Source organism: Haliotis cracherodii, unplaced genomic scaffold (genome assembly GCF_022045235.1).
Source record: "Haliotis cracherodii isolate W230 unplaced genomic scaffold, xgHalCrac1.p SCAF_28, whole genome shotgun sequence".
NCBI lineage: Eukaryota > Metazoa > Mollusca > Gastropoda > Lepetellida > Haliotidae > Haliotis > Haliotis cracherodii.
Genome location: NW_027266284.1, coordinates 2,262,556 through 2,280,499, shown reverse-complemented (window position 1 = coordinate 2,280,499; position 17,944 = coordinate 2,262,556). Strand labels below are relative to the sequence as shown.

General features: G+C 39.2%; 1 protein-coding gene across 5 annotated transcripts in view; it reads left to right on the top strand.

Moving 5' to 3' along the window:
* The first annotated feature begins 3,031 nt into the window (after positions 1 to 3,031).
* Positions 3,032 to 17,944, top strand: part of LOC139473350 (proteasome activator complex subunit 3-like) — a 50,657-nt gene continuing 35,744 nt past the window's right edge. The window contains exons 1-2 of one of the 5 annotated variants that reach the window (XM_071255882.1): positions 3,032 to 3,071; positions 16,992 to 17,024. In XM_071255882.1, the coding sequence (XP_071111983.1) occupies positions 3,069 to 3,071; positions 16,992 to 17,024 (36 nt within the window). In that variant the 5' untranslated portion in view covers positions 3,032 to 3,068. Of the gene's footprint in view, positions 3,072 to 15,269; positions 15,426 to 16,973; positions 17,025 to 17,944 lie in introns of those variants that run through there. The other 4 variants (XM_071255881.1, XM_071255880.1, XM_071255879.1 and 1 more) reach the window with 4 other exon arrangements.

The window sequence follows — 17,944 nt, the reverse complement described above, 5'->3', positions numbered from 1 at the left end:
ATGTAGGGATAACCAAATGATAAGCACTTACAGCAAACAGGCTCTGTACAATAAAGGGTCAGATTGTTGTCATCAATGTCCAAACAAGGAGCTGACATGTCAAATGCTGCCAGACAGGATTTTGATTAGAATAGTTGATACTGATGTCATTGTTATGGCAGTTACATTGTAAGACAGAAAAGATGTGTCTCACTTCTTGGTAGCTTTTGGAACAGGCAAACAATTTAGATATTTGGCTGTTCATTTCCTTGTCGAACTCCTTGGAGCAGAGAAAGTCTGTTCGCTTCCAGCTTTTCTTACAATTACTGGCTATGACCAGACATATTTCTGCGGGGTACGGCAATAGACAGCGCAGAATGGAAACATGGAATAGGTGATGTACCAATCGAACAGGATGTGAAGAACATGATGCCAGTCATTCAGTGTTTTGTGGTCTAATACCCCGTTCACATGCACAACATTTACTAACGTTAGTAATTTTACACATGTGTAACTATACATACGTGCATATATGTAAATTTACTGTGCGTTCACATGGAAAGCATCTTAGGAGTGTAAAAAAGTATGTAAATTGTGTAAGGCACACATATTCGCCAGTCTGTTTACAAAACAGGTTGTTTTCAATCAAAGTATGAAAATGAGAATTATCTTCAGCTGTAGCCACGTTGCACCAAGCACCATTCCAAGAGTGTGGAAGCGATATCAGACACACGGGAAAACACGGGACCTCCCCAGATCCGATATGACCACGCATCACTGCTAGAGCACAGGACAGATGCTCACGTCTACGTCACTCTCGTTGATATATTTGATATCAAAAGACACTCGGTGAGATTCTCTATATAACACCCATTTATAAAAAGAAACATACATATTTACGATAACAATTATTTTCGTTTCAGAACAAGCATATTCTTGTTTAGTGTTTGTGCAGTACTGGGCTGGAACTCACTCAGTACTTGTTTGGAACCGAATTAGGCTTCCTGGAAACCCTGTCGATACAATGATGTATTCGGTTTATCTATAAACTCTCTTCATCAACATTCAACGACTCTTTGTTAGGGCCACATGATTTGCAGTAACAATGTGGCTACATTTAGGAACAAGCCGAAACTTTGGAAACATTCAGTGTTGGCTCTAGATTCGTCTGTACGCATGTATATGATAGTTCTTGTGTACCAAACGCATGAAGAGATTCTCTGGCATATAACACACGCAGTGTACAGACCAGAAATAGTCAGAAAAGCAAATTATTGTCTTTTCCTCATATTGGACGCTGATTTAGGGCAGGCAATGTACAGGAAAACCAGTGCCTTTGTTTGACTTGGCATATTGTGGTGTTAGTTCTGTGCCTAAAAGACACGTCCTACCTCAGCCATCCCTTCAATTAGTTCTCCAGTGAGGTCACTCAGTGCGGGGAGGTTTTGTACTTCCGCAAGCAACACAAAGATGAAAGAACAAATACATTTGTTTGGAACTGTTATTGTAACTTAACTTACACGGCCCTTCCTGGCAAATGATTTTACTACCTACAAAAAAGGAGGCCGTCTATATTTATAACTATGACTCTCAGTGCGTAGTGCAGGAATACGGGAGCCCGCATAGCCGGACGATGAGGAGCGGTGGGTTCAAAAGCACTCTCGCTAATCATGTTAGAGAGTTTACAACGAGAAATTTTCAAATAACTTATCGAGAAAATTAAACAACTTTGCAATAAGCTTTCAATTATATTCTTGAAAACGGAAATGTCATTACACAAAAGTGAAAGGCACATTTATCAACACATGAACTGTACAATTCTGTACTTTAAGTACAGGATAACTCCGAGGTTATGCATGGGATAGTCAGACCCGAGGAAAGAAGCCTGAAGGAAAGCAATACTTACTTTCTTGAAGCTTTGTTTCCGGTGGTCTTACAAACCCTATCTTCCCGAGGCAAGCGTGTCCACGAGCCTATATCACGGTCTAGTTTCCACCGTTGCCACTGTAAGCCTACTTCACTGTGCTAAAATAATGAGTGGATTATCAAAATCTGTCGATTTTTGCTGAAATTGTTCCTTAAATTAAGCTAAGAATTAAGTTTTCAATCAGCTCGCCCAAGTGCTAATATATATTTGAGTACAATTAACTCATACGACTTATCGCTGATCGCAGCGTCTGAGATACAGTGCCGTTTTTAGACGACCCCCTGCTGAGCGTTTAATGTTGATCTGATAAACCAGCCCCGTGAAGATCCGGGTTAGAATAAGTCTACAGCAACCCATGCCTGCCGTAAGAGGAGACTATGCTTATCGTGTGAGGCGACTAACGGGATCGGGTGGTCAGGCTCGCAGGCTTGGTAGATGCATGCCATCGTATCAACATTGCGTGGATCGATGCTCATGACATCAATCACTTTAATGTCTGGTCCAGACTTGTTTTTTACAGACCGCCGTCATATGGCAGGAATAGTGCTGAGTGCGGCGTAAAACAACCGACAAACAAACAAACTAGCAAGCAAATCTGATGGACCAGGTCGTCTGCTAGTCATCTTCGGAAAGTAATTCAAAATAAGATCAGCGATCTGATTGGCTATCCCATTTTCATCACAAGGGGAACAACACGTGTACTACACGGGGTGGCGCCACGATCGAGCCAAATAAAGTAGGCTTGAAATTCTTAAATGAAAACTATTTTTTTAAACAGCCTGAAAGTATTTCCCACTTCATGTACCCAGCTACATGTTTTTGCTTGAGTTGATAAGATTGCAATTGTTCATATTTTTTCCTAAACGTTTTACATAAACGCATTCATATTTACGAATCACTGAAGACCAGCATCGGCAAACAGGTCATAATTTGTCAAGCACTGACGTGACAGGTCAAATCATGCCATCAACCACAAATACATGTAACACAATCCCCAAATCAGCTCACATGTCTGTCACTTCCTGGCACTCTCGTCATGTTGAAAATAGCAGCTAGGATACAGTCGTTGTTTGTGGGTCCTATACACGGCGGTACATTCCTCATTAACATCAACAACGCTACCTAGAATCACTGGGTTCTGATTCCGACTAACTGCAACTGAATGGTAAATATTCCTCATGTCTGATGAAATGGTCACATTTTTACTGTTGCTACGGAATTTCTTTTGGGTTACAGTCTCTAGAAATTTCGAAGGTGGTTACGGATGAGATCTAGAGACATAAATAGAAAGAACGAACTCGAATCTCGGAATTACCGTTTATCTTTCCCTCACTCGGAATCTATGATATTAATTCCCTTGGGAAAATTAAACCGTGGTTATTGTCATAGTTTAAACATTGTAGGACATCCCATCTATAAGACTCTGTACTTGGATATAATAAGTCCCTTGTCATCACTTGGCGGTGTCACCAGCTGTCTTGGTCATCATGCTACACTGTAAGTGTTCTGTCAGTAGCATACCAATATAATGAGATTTGTCATCAGTGGCTAGCTCAATATCTCCCTATCTGATGAAATCTTCAGTTCAGGTGCGATACATCACTTGCCAAAATCTAGTTTTATACTTTTCAAAGTAATGGGATTATAAAAAGGATGAAGTGATATACATTGACACATTTACTCAGTCTAATGTTAATTGCATTGATCTCCAAAAGAAAATAAAGTTTATACAGTCATGTGTATCAACATCTCTGCTCAGCTTAAGAACTGGCTTGTTTGAACAACCATGGATAAGAAATTAAATTGTATTGATCTTAAAAATGGTTAATTGATGTGATTGATTCCATATGATCTTGTTGTTGCTTATACAGTAATAAGTATATACTCAGTCTAATGTTAATTGCATTGATCTCTAAAAGAAAATACAGTTTATAGAGTCATATGTATTAACATCTCTGCTCAGCTTAAGAACTCTACTCAATTGTGAAACAGATATTTTAAAAAATAATAATAAGTCAAACAATGGTGGTTCAGTCCATATACATAAATAGGGATGAAACTGAGTTCCAACTGTGCCTTCATTAATTTCTGTAGGCAAATTAGGATGTAGGCACAATGGGATTGAACCTTTTCTTCAGTCTGTATTCCTTCTCCCTCGTTTATTGTCTCAATCATATCATCTACATACAGGTAAAAAAGCAGTGGCGATAAAGGGCAGCCCTGTTTTAGGCCCTTGCTCACTAACAACCATAGCGTGTTAAGCCGGTGGACGCGAATAGAACACTAATCTTGACATTGTGGTACAGTGACTTGATAGCGGCTGTCTAATTTATCCCTCTTACTCCATTTTCGTTTGGTTTTCTTACAGAATATTCTTCTGTCGATTTAAATACATGCTCTATTGAAGTTTTGAAGGCTGCAAAGGAAGATTTATTTCTCATCAGCGTTCTACTCTCTTTGATACTTGTTATTGAAGATATGTGATCCCTTGTTGATTTACCTTTTCTAAAACCATTCTGTATATCTCTGCCCATGTGCTCAGGTGAGCGTTCAACACACCACAGTATGTGTTATACACGGTAGGAGCCAAGGTAATTCCTCTATACTTGAGAGGCTGTTGTGCTTCCAAAATTGATGATTTAGGCATTTGGTTGATAATTCACCTCACTTAAATCCTAGCTGCTTTGAAACAAACATTAAATGGTTTATGTAGAAGTCCAATCGTGTTTTTTTCCTCTCAGAAGCTGAACTGGTGTTATTGTCTATCCCACGAGCTTTACAATTCTTTATTTTTGCGCAGAGCCATTATCCAACCTTATGTCATTCAAACCCGTGTGTATTGTTTCCTGCATATTGTTATCAATGACGTCATCCGCCTCATCATTACCACTGAAAGGTTGATGATCGTCATCCTTCCACTTATCCAAAACATTATCTGTATCTTCACACACGTCTCAATTTTCTAATATTAACTCGTTAGGAATACCCTTCCGTCGATCCTGCCTTCGCCTTACCAACGCGTATCGTTATTGTTTTAAGTAGTTCACGTATGCATACACCAACATAGAAACCTTCGAGAGGGGCAAGAATGGTACCAGACCTCAACACTTACCAAAATCATTTTATTCATAATTCTACCCAAGTCTGCTACCTTCGTAGTTATAAGGATTGTTTTTCATTTTTTGTGTATTTATCGAAGGAAAACAGTGACAAATTTAGTATAAAATCACTCCGCTACGACTCACTATAAAAATACTCTTTAATCTGACTGGTGGTGTAACAAAAAGCATATAGCGATTTCATATCTATTAGAAAAAAAACGACACAAGATGAAGTAAATTCTAAAATGTGCCCCTGAGAAAGACACACAATAAATTTAAACCTTGATCAACATGCCGTGATCCTATAAGTGGCAAAGTGAATGGTTAAATCTCCCAGTCCCAATACTAAGTAAAAAATAATATAATTGATTTACCTCAAGTAGGAACATGGCATTGACAAGGAATGTGAATGAAAAGTCTAACTTCTTAGGAGTATTTTCCCAAAAGTTACCAATGCTTCCAGTTTTGTTGTATGTCTGTTGTTCAGATAACATAATAAGCCTATTTCTTGCATGATCTCCCCAAGACGTCCAAGCTCAAAGGCCCAGCATGCACCACCCCTGCAGAAAGAGTGGCCAGTCACAACTTGTTGGTTGCCAGAACGCCTGAGTGCAAGGTGCACTATGGACACAAATCTATCATAACCAAGGGCTTGGTAGTTATTGTCACATAGAAAAGGTTGAGCTCCATCTCTACCCGCCTGATACTCTAGCACAGACTGGATAGCATTGCCTGGGTCCAGTGGGTGGCCTGGAATGTTAAGCAGAATTATATCCAAACTTTTCTTACGAAATTGTAGCGTTTCAGTGTGTCTCAGCTTCACACACAATAACCACCTCTACTGCACTTACATCTTGAATACGAATATGCTTCTCTGCCACAAACGCACCTTTTTACACCAAACATTGCCTGCCCTCAACATACAAAAGAAACCTCACACACAGGCAGCCCACACACAGGCACCAAAAAGACATCCTAAATCCAAGTTGTCATGTATTGCTAGTAGCATTGTTGGCGTAGCAGGGTTTGCAGCCGTCTGAGCATCGCCAATTTCCCGTTTTACACCACAAAGAACATGTTGAACTTGTCAGCCGTCCTCTTGTGTCACTGGTACTGGATCAATAGCGATCAGATCACAAAAGTCAGTGTAACACTTTAGTTGACAGTGATACATTGACCTGGCCGACTCTGCCCACTCTTGCATCTTGGGTCTCTGCACGGAGCTTCTTAGCCTTGCCATGCTCGTAACAACTGGAGGCTAGGCAACAATGAAAACACATCCTTTCCTTTCTCATGAATTCTTGAAATAGAATAGATAATGACGTTTTGATGTTGTGGACTACATTCAGCTTGTAAAGCAAAGTTATATGACGCCTGTTACCAGAACATGCATCTCTAATACTTCATTAAAAAGGGGGACTTGGACGTCTGCTTGTTGATAATTGATCTGGCAGTTATGTTTTCAGTCTTAACAATAACCACTTTATGAACGAAGTGGTGACACCATCTCATAACTGCTAATACAATTATCAAGGCTTCTTACAGTTAACGTGCTGACCACAAACAGGTGGCATATCTGTGGCCCAATTGACATACATAAAGTCTCCTTCATAATAAGCACCTCCACCCTTTAGACATGCATCAGTATGTAAAGTTCTAACAGGTCTAGAGTCAAGAAACTTTAAAGATAGCCACCAATTCACACCTTCATGGAAGTCAGCGTTCAATAATAATTCTTCTAAAAAATGTTCTTAATCGTTTTATAACCATGCTTGCCCAATTGAGCTTTCCAATTAAACTTCCCAACTGCTTTTTTGTTGCTTGTTTCCTATCATGGAATTCCAATAGCACTTGTTTAACATCTGTCACTTTGTCTGAAGGTAGGGAAGGCACACTATTTGTGGTATCAGTCACAATTCCTAAGAAAACAATATTCTGACAAGGACCATCCACCTTATTCCAGTTTATATTTAATCCCAGAAACCGAAGCACTTCAAGCAATTTCACCAGTCATTTTGCACAGACTTCAGCTGAGTCACAATAATCAAGAAATCATCGAAATATGCATTGACGTCAAATTTGGCGTCGAAAGGCAATACGTCATACATATAAGTGTAGTCAGAGACCCTTTCGAAGAGCCATGTAAGTCCTGTATACGTGTGGCTACTAGGAAGAATTCGAACAGATGTTTATGCATTTTCAAGTCAATCTTTGCTAAAAATAACCTTTACTAATATGTTGAATTGCATGTTTAATATCCATATAGGAACAGTCACAATCTTCCATGCAACTGTTCATTCCACAATTATCATTAAGACTACCATCGTGAATGAGTCGTACTATATCTTCAGACTTAAGAATCACACCAAGCGGGCTCACAATGACAGGTTTTTCCTTAGTTAACACATAATTACCAAGATCTAGTTCTTCCTTAATTTGCTTTTCTGCCAAAAACTTGTGCTAATATGCCAACCTATGATTCCTTGTAAAACGAGGTGTCAAAGTAATATGATCACCGTCAACTAACTTGAAACCTTCCCTTACCCCTTCCAAAATATTATCTCTTTCGGGATCATCTCCTGCAAGCAGTCTCTCACAAGAAGTTTTAAGTTGTGTAAAGTGTTTTTGCCTCCGGTCTGCCTTGTGTTCGCTCTGAAATCATGTGACTGGGAGGACCAACTGGATAATCAACATGAGCCATCCTGCAGTACTCCTTCCGGCAGTTTCAGTAGTTGAAGCGACGACAAATTTCCATTCCATTCAGCGTTAAAGGTCCACGTTTCCGGGCGCAGATGGTGTACGGCGAAGATTAGAGCTGACACCAACACCGGCTTCCATATGACGCAACTTAGTGCCATTGGAGTGTTGGGTTTAGGAACAAGCTGATAATCTCTGATATCTTGAGATTGCATACCCCATTTCATGCCTTCAGTTTTCTGCACTGTTCTGTATTCCTGGTCGTATAACAATATAGACGACCCAATAAACTTGGCCGAAAAACGACAGATATCCAGAACATGTTTTATGAAGTCATCCGCATCCAACATGTTCACCTCTCTCCCTTTGATCATTTCTCTCAACATACCCAAATTGGCGTAGACCAACATTTCCTGAGACACCTTTGACAAGTCATTCCTCTTCTTGCAAATGTCAATCATCACACCCTCACTAATCCCAGTGCTTGTCTCTGAGTGTCCAATGCATCCACACACATATAATCAAGATAGTTTCTTGGTTTACGATGCATGTGCGCCGCCATCTTGCCGTCCTTTACCCTCTGTCACTGGCTCATCTTGGTCTCTGGTCACGTGATCACTTGAACCGTTCAATTCATGAGAAATGCGATCTATTTCCTCTTCCTATTCCTTTTTCTTCTTCTATAACTTCAGTTCATGAAGGTCACGTTCAATTTTCTCACATTCAATTTGCAATTCACTTTCAGAACATCTAACATTTCTTTTCCAAGTGATGGGCTGTCATGGCTGACTTCACCATTGGACACTTTTCTTGACAAAAACTCCTCGTCCTCAACAACTGACGAGTATGGGGGAAACTTTCAGAGCTTCCAAAATGCCTGGCATTCTGCTCTATTTTTGTTTGGCGCGAATATCTGGATTAGGTGATGACATAAAATATTAGTGAGTGAGTATGGTTTAGTAATATTCCAGCAATATCACGGCGGGGATACCAGAAATGGGCTTCACACATTAATTGTACCCATGTCGGGAATAGAACCCGGGTCTTCGGCGTGACTAGCGAACGCTTTAACCACCAGGCTACCCGGCCGTCCCATTTAACGTACTTGGGAGGATACAGAGGGGTGGGGGTGGGGGTGGGGGTGGGGGTGGGGGTGGGTATGCGAGGGTGCGCACACACCCCCTTTTTATTTCGAAAAAAACCTTTATTTCTGTATATAAATTACCACCAAAGACAATAAATAGATCTTAATTGTGCACCCCCCCCCCCCCCCCCCCCCCCCCCACACACACACCCTTTCTAAAAAGCTGTATCCACTCATGACGTATTAGATATCAGATATTAACGTGGTAAACTGGGCTAGCGAGCCCGATGCCTGTTCCCGCGCGAATAAGCGTATACCGCGCACTCTGAACAAGGGGTGTAACTCTCATTATATATCAAGCTCCTCACAGCGATATCCCGTACGCGGAGCTCTCTGTACTATCGCTGCTCCCTTCTGTGATAGGTGGCCACAACCGACCGGCCGTTATGTTTACACACAAACGATGACTGCCGTGACGCTGAATACACTTACCCTAACTTCATTATTTTCTTTGTCACTTTGAATTTCTATTTCATTTCAACTGTCATGTAACTGGTATAGTAGGAATGTAAAGGGGTATTTGGGTAATTTGTACGATCGTCTGAAATTTCGAACCAATCTGATCAAACAAAAAAGAAGTTAAATTCCTCTTGGAAATATTGTCAGTCGTAAACCTTTTCAAAATTCACTACATTTGGGGTTAGAGGGCAAATTTCAAGATTCCTGTAATGGTCGCGCCCACACTGCTGGCAGCGATTTTACCAAGAGTGTAACGAAGGTGTCACGCGCTGGGAAGGAGCTTGGTAAGCTATGGACAAAGGGAAGTAATTCTACCCCATCATCAAAATATATTTTGTCATCACACAAGAGAACGAAAAATACATGAAAAATGAAAACTAATCCTCCTATTAGCTATTAATATTTAAAGGGATAATCGATACGTGTCAGGGTGTTTTTGTCTGGTAACACATATCAATCAGAAAAAAAGGAAAAATATGCCTCTGAGAGATTCAAAAGGAACCATCAACTGAAAATCTCATCGTTCTGTGTCGTTACCAAGTCATGTTCGTATTGCTGGTAACACACGAGCTGGTGCTGCAGCTAAAGCAGCTCTTGATAAATCCGTCTCTTATCTTTCACTTTCCTACGGTGATTTTAAACCATACATCAAGGAATATGTGCGAGGTTTGATGCAGAAAAGATGGGACACCCAAGTAGGTATAAATAAACTCCATGATTTTAAGCCCAAATTAGGCTACACCTACTTGGGTTGTTATTCTGGACCAGGCGAAGTCATTCTCAGACGATGTCGTAGTGGCCATACACGCTTTACACGAGAATATATTTTCAAGGGCGAAAATCCTCCATTTTGTGCCCCTTGCATATCTTGCTTGACTGTGTAGACGTTTCCATTGCAAGGGATAATTTTTATCTTTCAACTTCATCAAAGGATCTTTTCACTAATGTCAGTGTTCGTTAAATTCTTGCCTTTTTCAGAGGCATATTGAATTATGTGATAATTTTTTATTTTTTTTAGAATAGTGTAATATTATCACCAACGGATGTTATTTCAGGCAGTGCCACTCATGGGGGTAGTGTAAAATTATTGACCCCCAACAGTGGCACGTGAGTCCATCCACACTGAAGTATATAATATTGCCTAGTGTTTTATTTTCTTGATTGTAGTTTGTTTTTTAATATTGATTGGCATTACATATAACCACTGGTGACCAAAGTGATGGCATAAATCCTGCTGGGAATCATGCAGGAAGCAAAAGCACTGTAATTCCCCATGATCCCCAGTTGGGTTGTCTAGCTTTGATTGCCAGTGGTCTATATAGCCTGGTTTTAATTTATATTAACTAATTGACTGAACAATTCTTAACTTCTTTGATAGGCATTTAGAAGTTGGAGTGTTAAGTAAGGATAAGAATTTATGGATGAACAACTTCTTTATTACAATTAAGAGCGACGTTTCGGTGTAGAGTCTAACACCGTTATCAAGCAAGTGATATACAGAGTGTGGTCGGCAAGTATTTATACAAGTAGGAGGCAATGTTTATACAATATCTACTTGACTGTATAAACAGTGCCTCCTACTTGTATATATATATATATATATATATATATATATATATATATATATATATATATATATATATATATATACCGAGTCAAATTAAAAACTTCACATTTTTAAAAGTAATCCCATATATGACATAAAACGGACAAATGTATCAGAGAAGGTAATTTTTAATCATTAATGTCCAAAGAAGGATTTCAATTAACGGTGGTAACCATAATTTGTTCCAAGCACCTACGGTATTCGGTAATAACATCAACAGTTTAAATCATAAGCACGAGAATCTGATGGCACACAAGTCCAGTAGCGTGTATGGCCACCTTGTGCGTTGCCAACTGCCACACAAAGCCTCCGCATGGACCTTGTGATGCTTGTGAACACATGATTGGGAAGACGAGGCCATTGTTGCTGCAAAATGGTGCCAAGATCTTGCAAATTCTGTGGTTTGTTCTGGAGAGTGCGCAGACTTCTGCCAAGAGCATCCCAGACGTGTTCGATGGGATTGAGGTCGGGAGACCTTGACGGCCAGTCCATGACGTTGACTCCCGCATTGTGAAGGAAATTCCTTGTCCAAATTGGTGTGTTGGAAGATCCAACCGGGTCCATGTGCTGCCATAAAAGGCCGAAGTTCTGGTGCCAGTACCTGGTCGCGCTAAGCAGCAGCGTTGAGGTTGCCACGGATGACAAGAAGCCTGGAACGTGCATTGCCACAGAAAGCACCCCACACCATGACACTTCCGCCTCGAAATCTGTCAACTTCCTGTACGCAACACTGGGCGTAACGTTCATGACGCCTCCACACTCTCGCCCTACCATCAGCAAATCGAAGATTAAATCGGGATTCATCACTGAAGACGACTTGATTCCAATTCCTCTGAGTCCATCCTAAGTGTCGCTGTGCCCACAATTGACGTTGACGTCTGTGTAATTGAGTCAGAATCGGCCCGCAGTATGGCCGTCGTGCTTGAAGGTGAGCAGTTCTCAGTTTGCGCGCTCAGTCTACCCCTAAATGTTCATTTCTGGTTGATGTAGCCGTCAAAAATCGGTTACGGAGGTGACGTAAGACAATCTGACGATCCTCTGCATGTGACGTCACACGTGGTCGAGCTGGCCGAGGGCGATCAGCGGTGGTACCCGTTTGCTTTAGACGCGTCTGTAAATCATTGACAGTCCGTCGACTACTACAACCCATCGTCCTTGCGACTTCAGCTACGGACGTTCCCGTCTGCAAGATGCCGATGGCACGTTCACGCTGCACATTTGAAAGGCGTGACATGACAAATGGCCGTAAAGACTTTTGTTTTCTTGTGTTTTTCTTTTTTTGTTAATGACTGCTTACAAGTATGGCTGAAAACACGTGCGGTATTATGGCCACGTGACCAGTTGCACGTGAAAAACCACTTTTGCCACTATAGTGCTGTGCACATGATTTTGATCGATTCACCTGCACAAAAACGGGTGTTATCTGAAGACAATACGTGGCCATTACTGTTTAAATACAGAATAAGGGCCCACAATGATAACTGGTCAAAATGTTAAAATTTTAGGATTGTTAAGTTTTTAATTTGGTTTAGTATATATTTGCCAACCACACTCTGTATATCACTTGCTTGATAACGGTGTTAGACTCTACACCGAAACGTCGCTCTTAATTGTAATAAAGAAGTTGTTCATCCATAAATTCTTATCCTTACTTAGATCAGGTTTGTTTTATATCTAAACTGTGATATTTACCTTACTGTTTAACTGTCCTTTCTTCTCATCGTGATATGGCTGCAATATTGCCGATGCGATGTAAAATTATAACTCACTCACTCTCATTGTACTTACTTACTTAAATTAGGAATTTAACGTGCGCTTTCAGACATATGCGTATTTCGCTCACAACTCTCATTGTACTTACTTACTTACTTTGGAGATTAAACATGCGCTTTCCGACTGATGCGTATTTCGCATTACCCCACTTATTCTTCCCCGCCCTTGAGGTTAATTTTAGAGCATGTAAGTCGACATGTTGGTTTCTTTGAAATTTCAAGCCACACAGTTACCGAAACGAAACATACAAATCATGTGAAATGTGCGTGAAATGTTGATGTTTATCTTTTCCAGCAATAAGAGATACTTCAAAATCGTCTTGCTATTCTGAGACTTAGTCACTTTTCGTAATGCTGATAACCCATGAAATTTGTTCATTTTGTTTTTAAAAGAGATAAAAATGATCCCATTTCGCTAAAGTTAACCGGTCTATATTTTGTAAGAATAAACTATTGCGCATTGAGCGATTATCTCCTTTAGCTATAGGCGTAGTATAGAAGTGATAAATTCACGCACTGACCTTGCATTGCTGTACATCGTATCTTATTCAAGCTGTATCACTGAGTGTGAGTGATTATCTCCCTTACCCAAACAGCTCAATTGCGCACTACCTTTGCACCTGTCACGCGCACTCGATTTTCACACTTCTATTGCAATATATTGTTCAACACGATTAAATAACAGGCTTCTGTAAAGTATGACTTTGTTCAATAAACAAGGGGTTTGATATGAGAAATTCTTTATTAGTTGTCTTCATAATCACATGTATGGCGCTTGCTGTGCATAGTTGAGCATTGTTTTAAATACTTCACTGTATGTAATGTATGGTACATACCGTTTCAATCGGCGGTTTACGTTTCATGCATGGTTTATTGCTTTGACAAAAAAAAATAACTTCCAGCAGAGATCATACACCCGTATATGTTCATTGCTTCTGGATACATAGGAAATGAACAGGTTGGTCTGTAGTTTGCAATAATTTTCCAAAAAGATAATACGGTTGCAGGATATCTTCACGATGTTTGGGTTGAACATAGTAACATTCTTCTAAACAAATTTCCAATCTAAGCCGGAAGCAATCACAACACCCAGTTAACCAAACGGAACAATACACAAGAGTGAGTGAGGTAGTTGGGTTTAACGCCGTCTTGAATAGTATTCCGTGTCAGCTTGAAGTGGGAGGAAAGTCTGAAGTGATGCAGGTCTTAGACGTTCACCACTTTGGTGACACCAACGAGCAAGGGTTTTCTGCTGACAACAAAATCGGGGCGAACCGAGATTCAAACACACTGTCATAGGTTTCTGGCGTGCCCAAGGGACACAACTCTGCATAGCGAATTGCAGCGCCTTCGGCGACTGGGCCAACCATGCCCCCGTAAACAACTGTAAGAAACTATTATACAACAAAGATGTTTTAGATGAGATATATATTGCGGAACATTCCATGAAGAAACAGTGGCAATATTACATAATCACAAACTACAAAATACATGCACAATAAACGACAATTAAAAAAACACAGGAACAGTCAACATTCAAAAGAGGTACATTATAACAATTTAATTTCTAAAACAAGTGTATTATAATGATATGGAAACAATATGAGAATTGAGCAAATTTATGGTAATGTTGTACATACATGTACAAGGAATTTGTTTGTAATTGTTGATATGTTAACAGATCTTGGATGTTGTTTCTGGATAACTGTTGGTAAACGTATTAAAAATCTGCTCCTTTTAACAGAGTGTACCAAATTCTTTATCATGATTGGGGATTATTTGTGATTCTCTTTCTTGATTGTATTATGTAAGACAGTGCGTAATGTTGTTCATCTTCTGATATGAGACATCACATGTTTCACAGAGACGTTGTTTAAATGGGGTTGGTGTTTTTGTATATCTACAATTTTTTCAATTTTTAGTTTGTGATTACTTAAACGAAGTTTTGAGAAAAGTGACCTATGGCCTTTGTTTTTACAATATGTAAGATAATTCTCAAGATTTATAGATAACGTGACCAAACTGTATGTTCCTAACTTGCTGCTAGATAAATGGGAATCCATTAACGATTGCGTGATTTTTTACATTTGAACTGAAGTATATTTAGAGTGGATTCATTACATTTTTTGTGTTTACTATTTTAAAAGTTTGCTTTATTTAACCCAACCAACATTTTGACCAGAAATATTGATATTTGTTGCAAAAGCATGCTTTAGAATGACATTTGATGTGTTATCTATATAGGATTTTTTTATTGGTACAAATAGTGGGTATATATCAAGTTTTGCCTGACAGGCCCAGTTTTCTTGCCTGGGTTTTCTTTGTGCTGACCAATAAAAGACACTGTTTCTTTTATTGTGCTTTCCAAATTCTCTCCTCCCATAGCTTACACTTCCATCCTCTGCACATAACATTATATTGCGGGGAGCTACTGCTGCTCTACAGCAATCTCTACTTGTATATATGGGCGGAGAGTTGTAAGGAAGGTGTCACGCGCTGGAAGGAGCATGTGTATAGAGAACTCCGCGAACGGGATATCGCTGTGAGGAGCTTGTATATATATACTTCCGTTTGCGCATGTGCCTCATTAAAGGAAGTTTTGGCGGAAGACGCGTGTGTCGTGTATTACTACATATTTTTCGTTCTATTTCTTTAGAAACACATAGCAATGCCTAAACAAGAGTCCTCTTCGGTGAAAGAGGTAATTGGAAAAACTTCTACATTAGATAGCGAGTTAGAGGTACAGAACGAACAGTTATTTGAAACAGTTTTGTTCTAAAATCGTTACCACGTTTTCTTGTTATTTGATTTGGAAGTTATTTGGCTGTGTGTTTTACTCGTTGATCAGTACACCCCACTTTGAACGCGTAGAGAATATGTTTTGTTTTTCTTTCATAATTTTACAACCAGTTGTGTTAAAGTTATGTTATCATTCACAGTGGTCATTCCTGGAATCCATATGTTCGTCTGCACAACTTTCGGAGAACGCTGCAGACGACAATTTATTGATAATGAAAATTCGAGAAAGATACATGTATATGTCATTGTCAGAAATTGTCCAAATATTATAGGATTCTTTTCAGGGCCCCCTTCTTAGATGTCTAAAAATCTGTACGTTTTTTCTTCCGACTTTTTTTTAATTTATCTTTTCAAAGGGCCAGTTCGTCAATGCTTCTGGGTTTTTTTTAATTCATTTATGAAACAATTTTCGAATGTGAAACCAACAACACAAGCTGTGCAGAATAACTGTAACTGTAATAGGCTTCTGTTTATTTCTTAACGATGATGAATGAGTTACAAAATACCAATTGCCAGCTTTAGATTAGATGCCAGTGTTTAATTAAGCCTCAATTACAATATAAATACCTCGGTCGTATGAAGCCAGTCACATTCTTTCCAACCAGCATAGTACCTTTGCCACATCGTGTCACAGACAGTTCAAGATATTGCATATGTTTTTCAAGTTTCATTTTTGCCGAGTCTACACATTTAAACATATGTGATGAAATGTTTAACTTTCATTTAGAAACTGTCCAAAAACCTGAACAACTTGTTCCATTTGCGTAAATATTCTTTGTTTATTTTATGAAGACCTACAGAGAGATGGCGATATGGCAACTTTGATGTGTAAAGCAAAATTGTCTTGCACCTCTGTCACAGTTGTAGTAACAGCTACATAATTATGAAAAACAATGTAAAGCATTCTGAATGGCTTGCATTAGGCTCGGCTGTTCATCTTTCAGAATAAGTGCGTTTGTTTACAAACGAGAAACATCTGGTCATGTAATAAGACTACACACGCATTGTGGTCATTGGAGCAGAAACTTCTCTTGAGGAATAAGGCGAGAAGAGATGAATAAACTTGGGGGTTATTGGCTGTGGTTTGCGAGCATTGCTTCAGATTGCATTCTGGCCTTTTGATCCATTGTACATGTTAGACTAATGTTTGTGTGTCAGCCTTCCATTTCTTCTCTATAATTGGGAAGATGTGCAATTTCAATTTGACACCACCCAGTTCAGAAGGCATATCATGTTCGAGTAGGCAGGGTCGAGTTTAGCTGCAGTTCAATTCTTACAAATTGGTACAATATTAGAAAAAAATTGCTCGTGTCTTTAAAGATATTTCTAAAATATTGTTGAAACAACACAAACTCAAAGCTATTTACAGCAACCATGATCAGCTATTGACGCTTTGAAATTATCCTCTCTGGTAGTTGTCAGATAATGGGTCCATATATCAATAATGCAATACTGTTGGACCTGGAGTGCTTCCTGCAATTTATTTTAGTCATCTAATGTTTTTCAGCTGGAAAAGTTTTTTGAGAAGACAAAGAAAGATGTAAGTATTTCACATGTATTAACATTTCTCTTGAGGGCAAGCTTTCACTAATATTGAAATATGTTCTCAAAAACACATGTGTTAATGTTAATTTTATCATCTAGCAGTTTCATGTTCTAAAGCTAAAATTATGCACTTGTCTGTTGCAATGTTTAAGTTTATCCATGGAGATTTTGGGTGAGAATAGGTCCAAAGTAGCCTATTGTTGTTTAAGCAACTAAATAAATTGTCTCTGTGACATGGTTGAATCTGATTTAGATGTCATCATACTTTGATCATATCCATCGCATAGGAGTCCTGGACACTTCACGTAATCAGTTATTATATAATTAATCAATCACTAGTTTGTCTAGGTTATTTACAGAAGGAATATTGCAGACTGGTGTTTGCCCTCTTGGTGCCACAGGATCATATATGCAGGGATTCAAATAAACGGTTACCTGTAGGACCATGGCTAGTAGTTATTATTCTTGACCGAAACTGACAATACAAATTTGAAAATGTGACAATGACAAGATCGCATCACGACAAGACACTGACTGATAAAGCTAGGCAATGTGCAAGAATACTGTTTGACAAAGTGACTGACAGGTTTCCAGACAACAAATTGTATTCTGCATTTGGAACCTCTCAGCTAGTTGGAACAACTTCTTCAAGCAAAGATCTTCACACAGCTCTTTACTCTGTCAAGAACAAGCAGTAATATGCATTAAGGAGTAATGCTGGATAAGTATACAAATATAAAAAATATATAGCATTTTACTAGGTACAAAAAGGTAGTGGTATCATAAAACATGGCCCCAGGTCACTTTTGCAAGAGCTTTAATCAATCCAACATTGGTTTTCTTACCCAGTGTACTTTACATTCAACGTAATAAGCGCCCACAGCAATATTTGCTAATATATTGGCTAGTGAACAA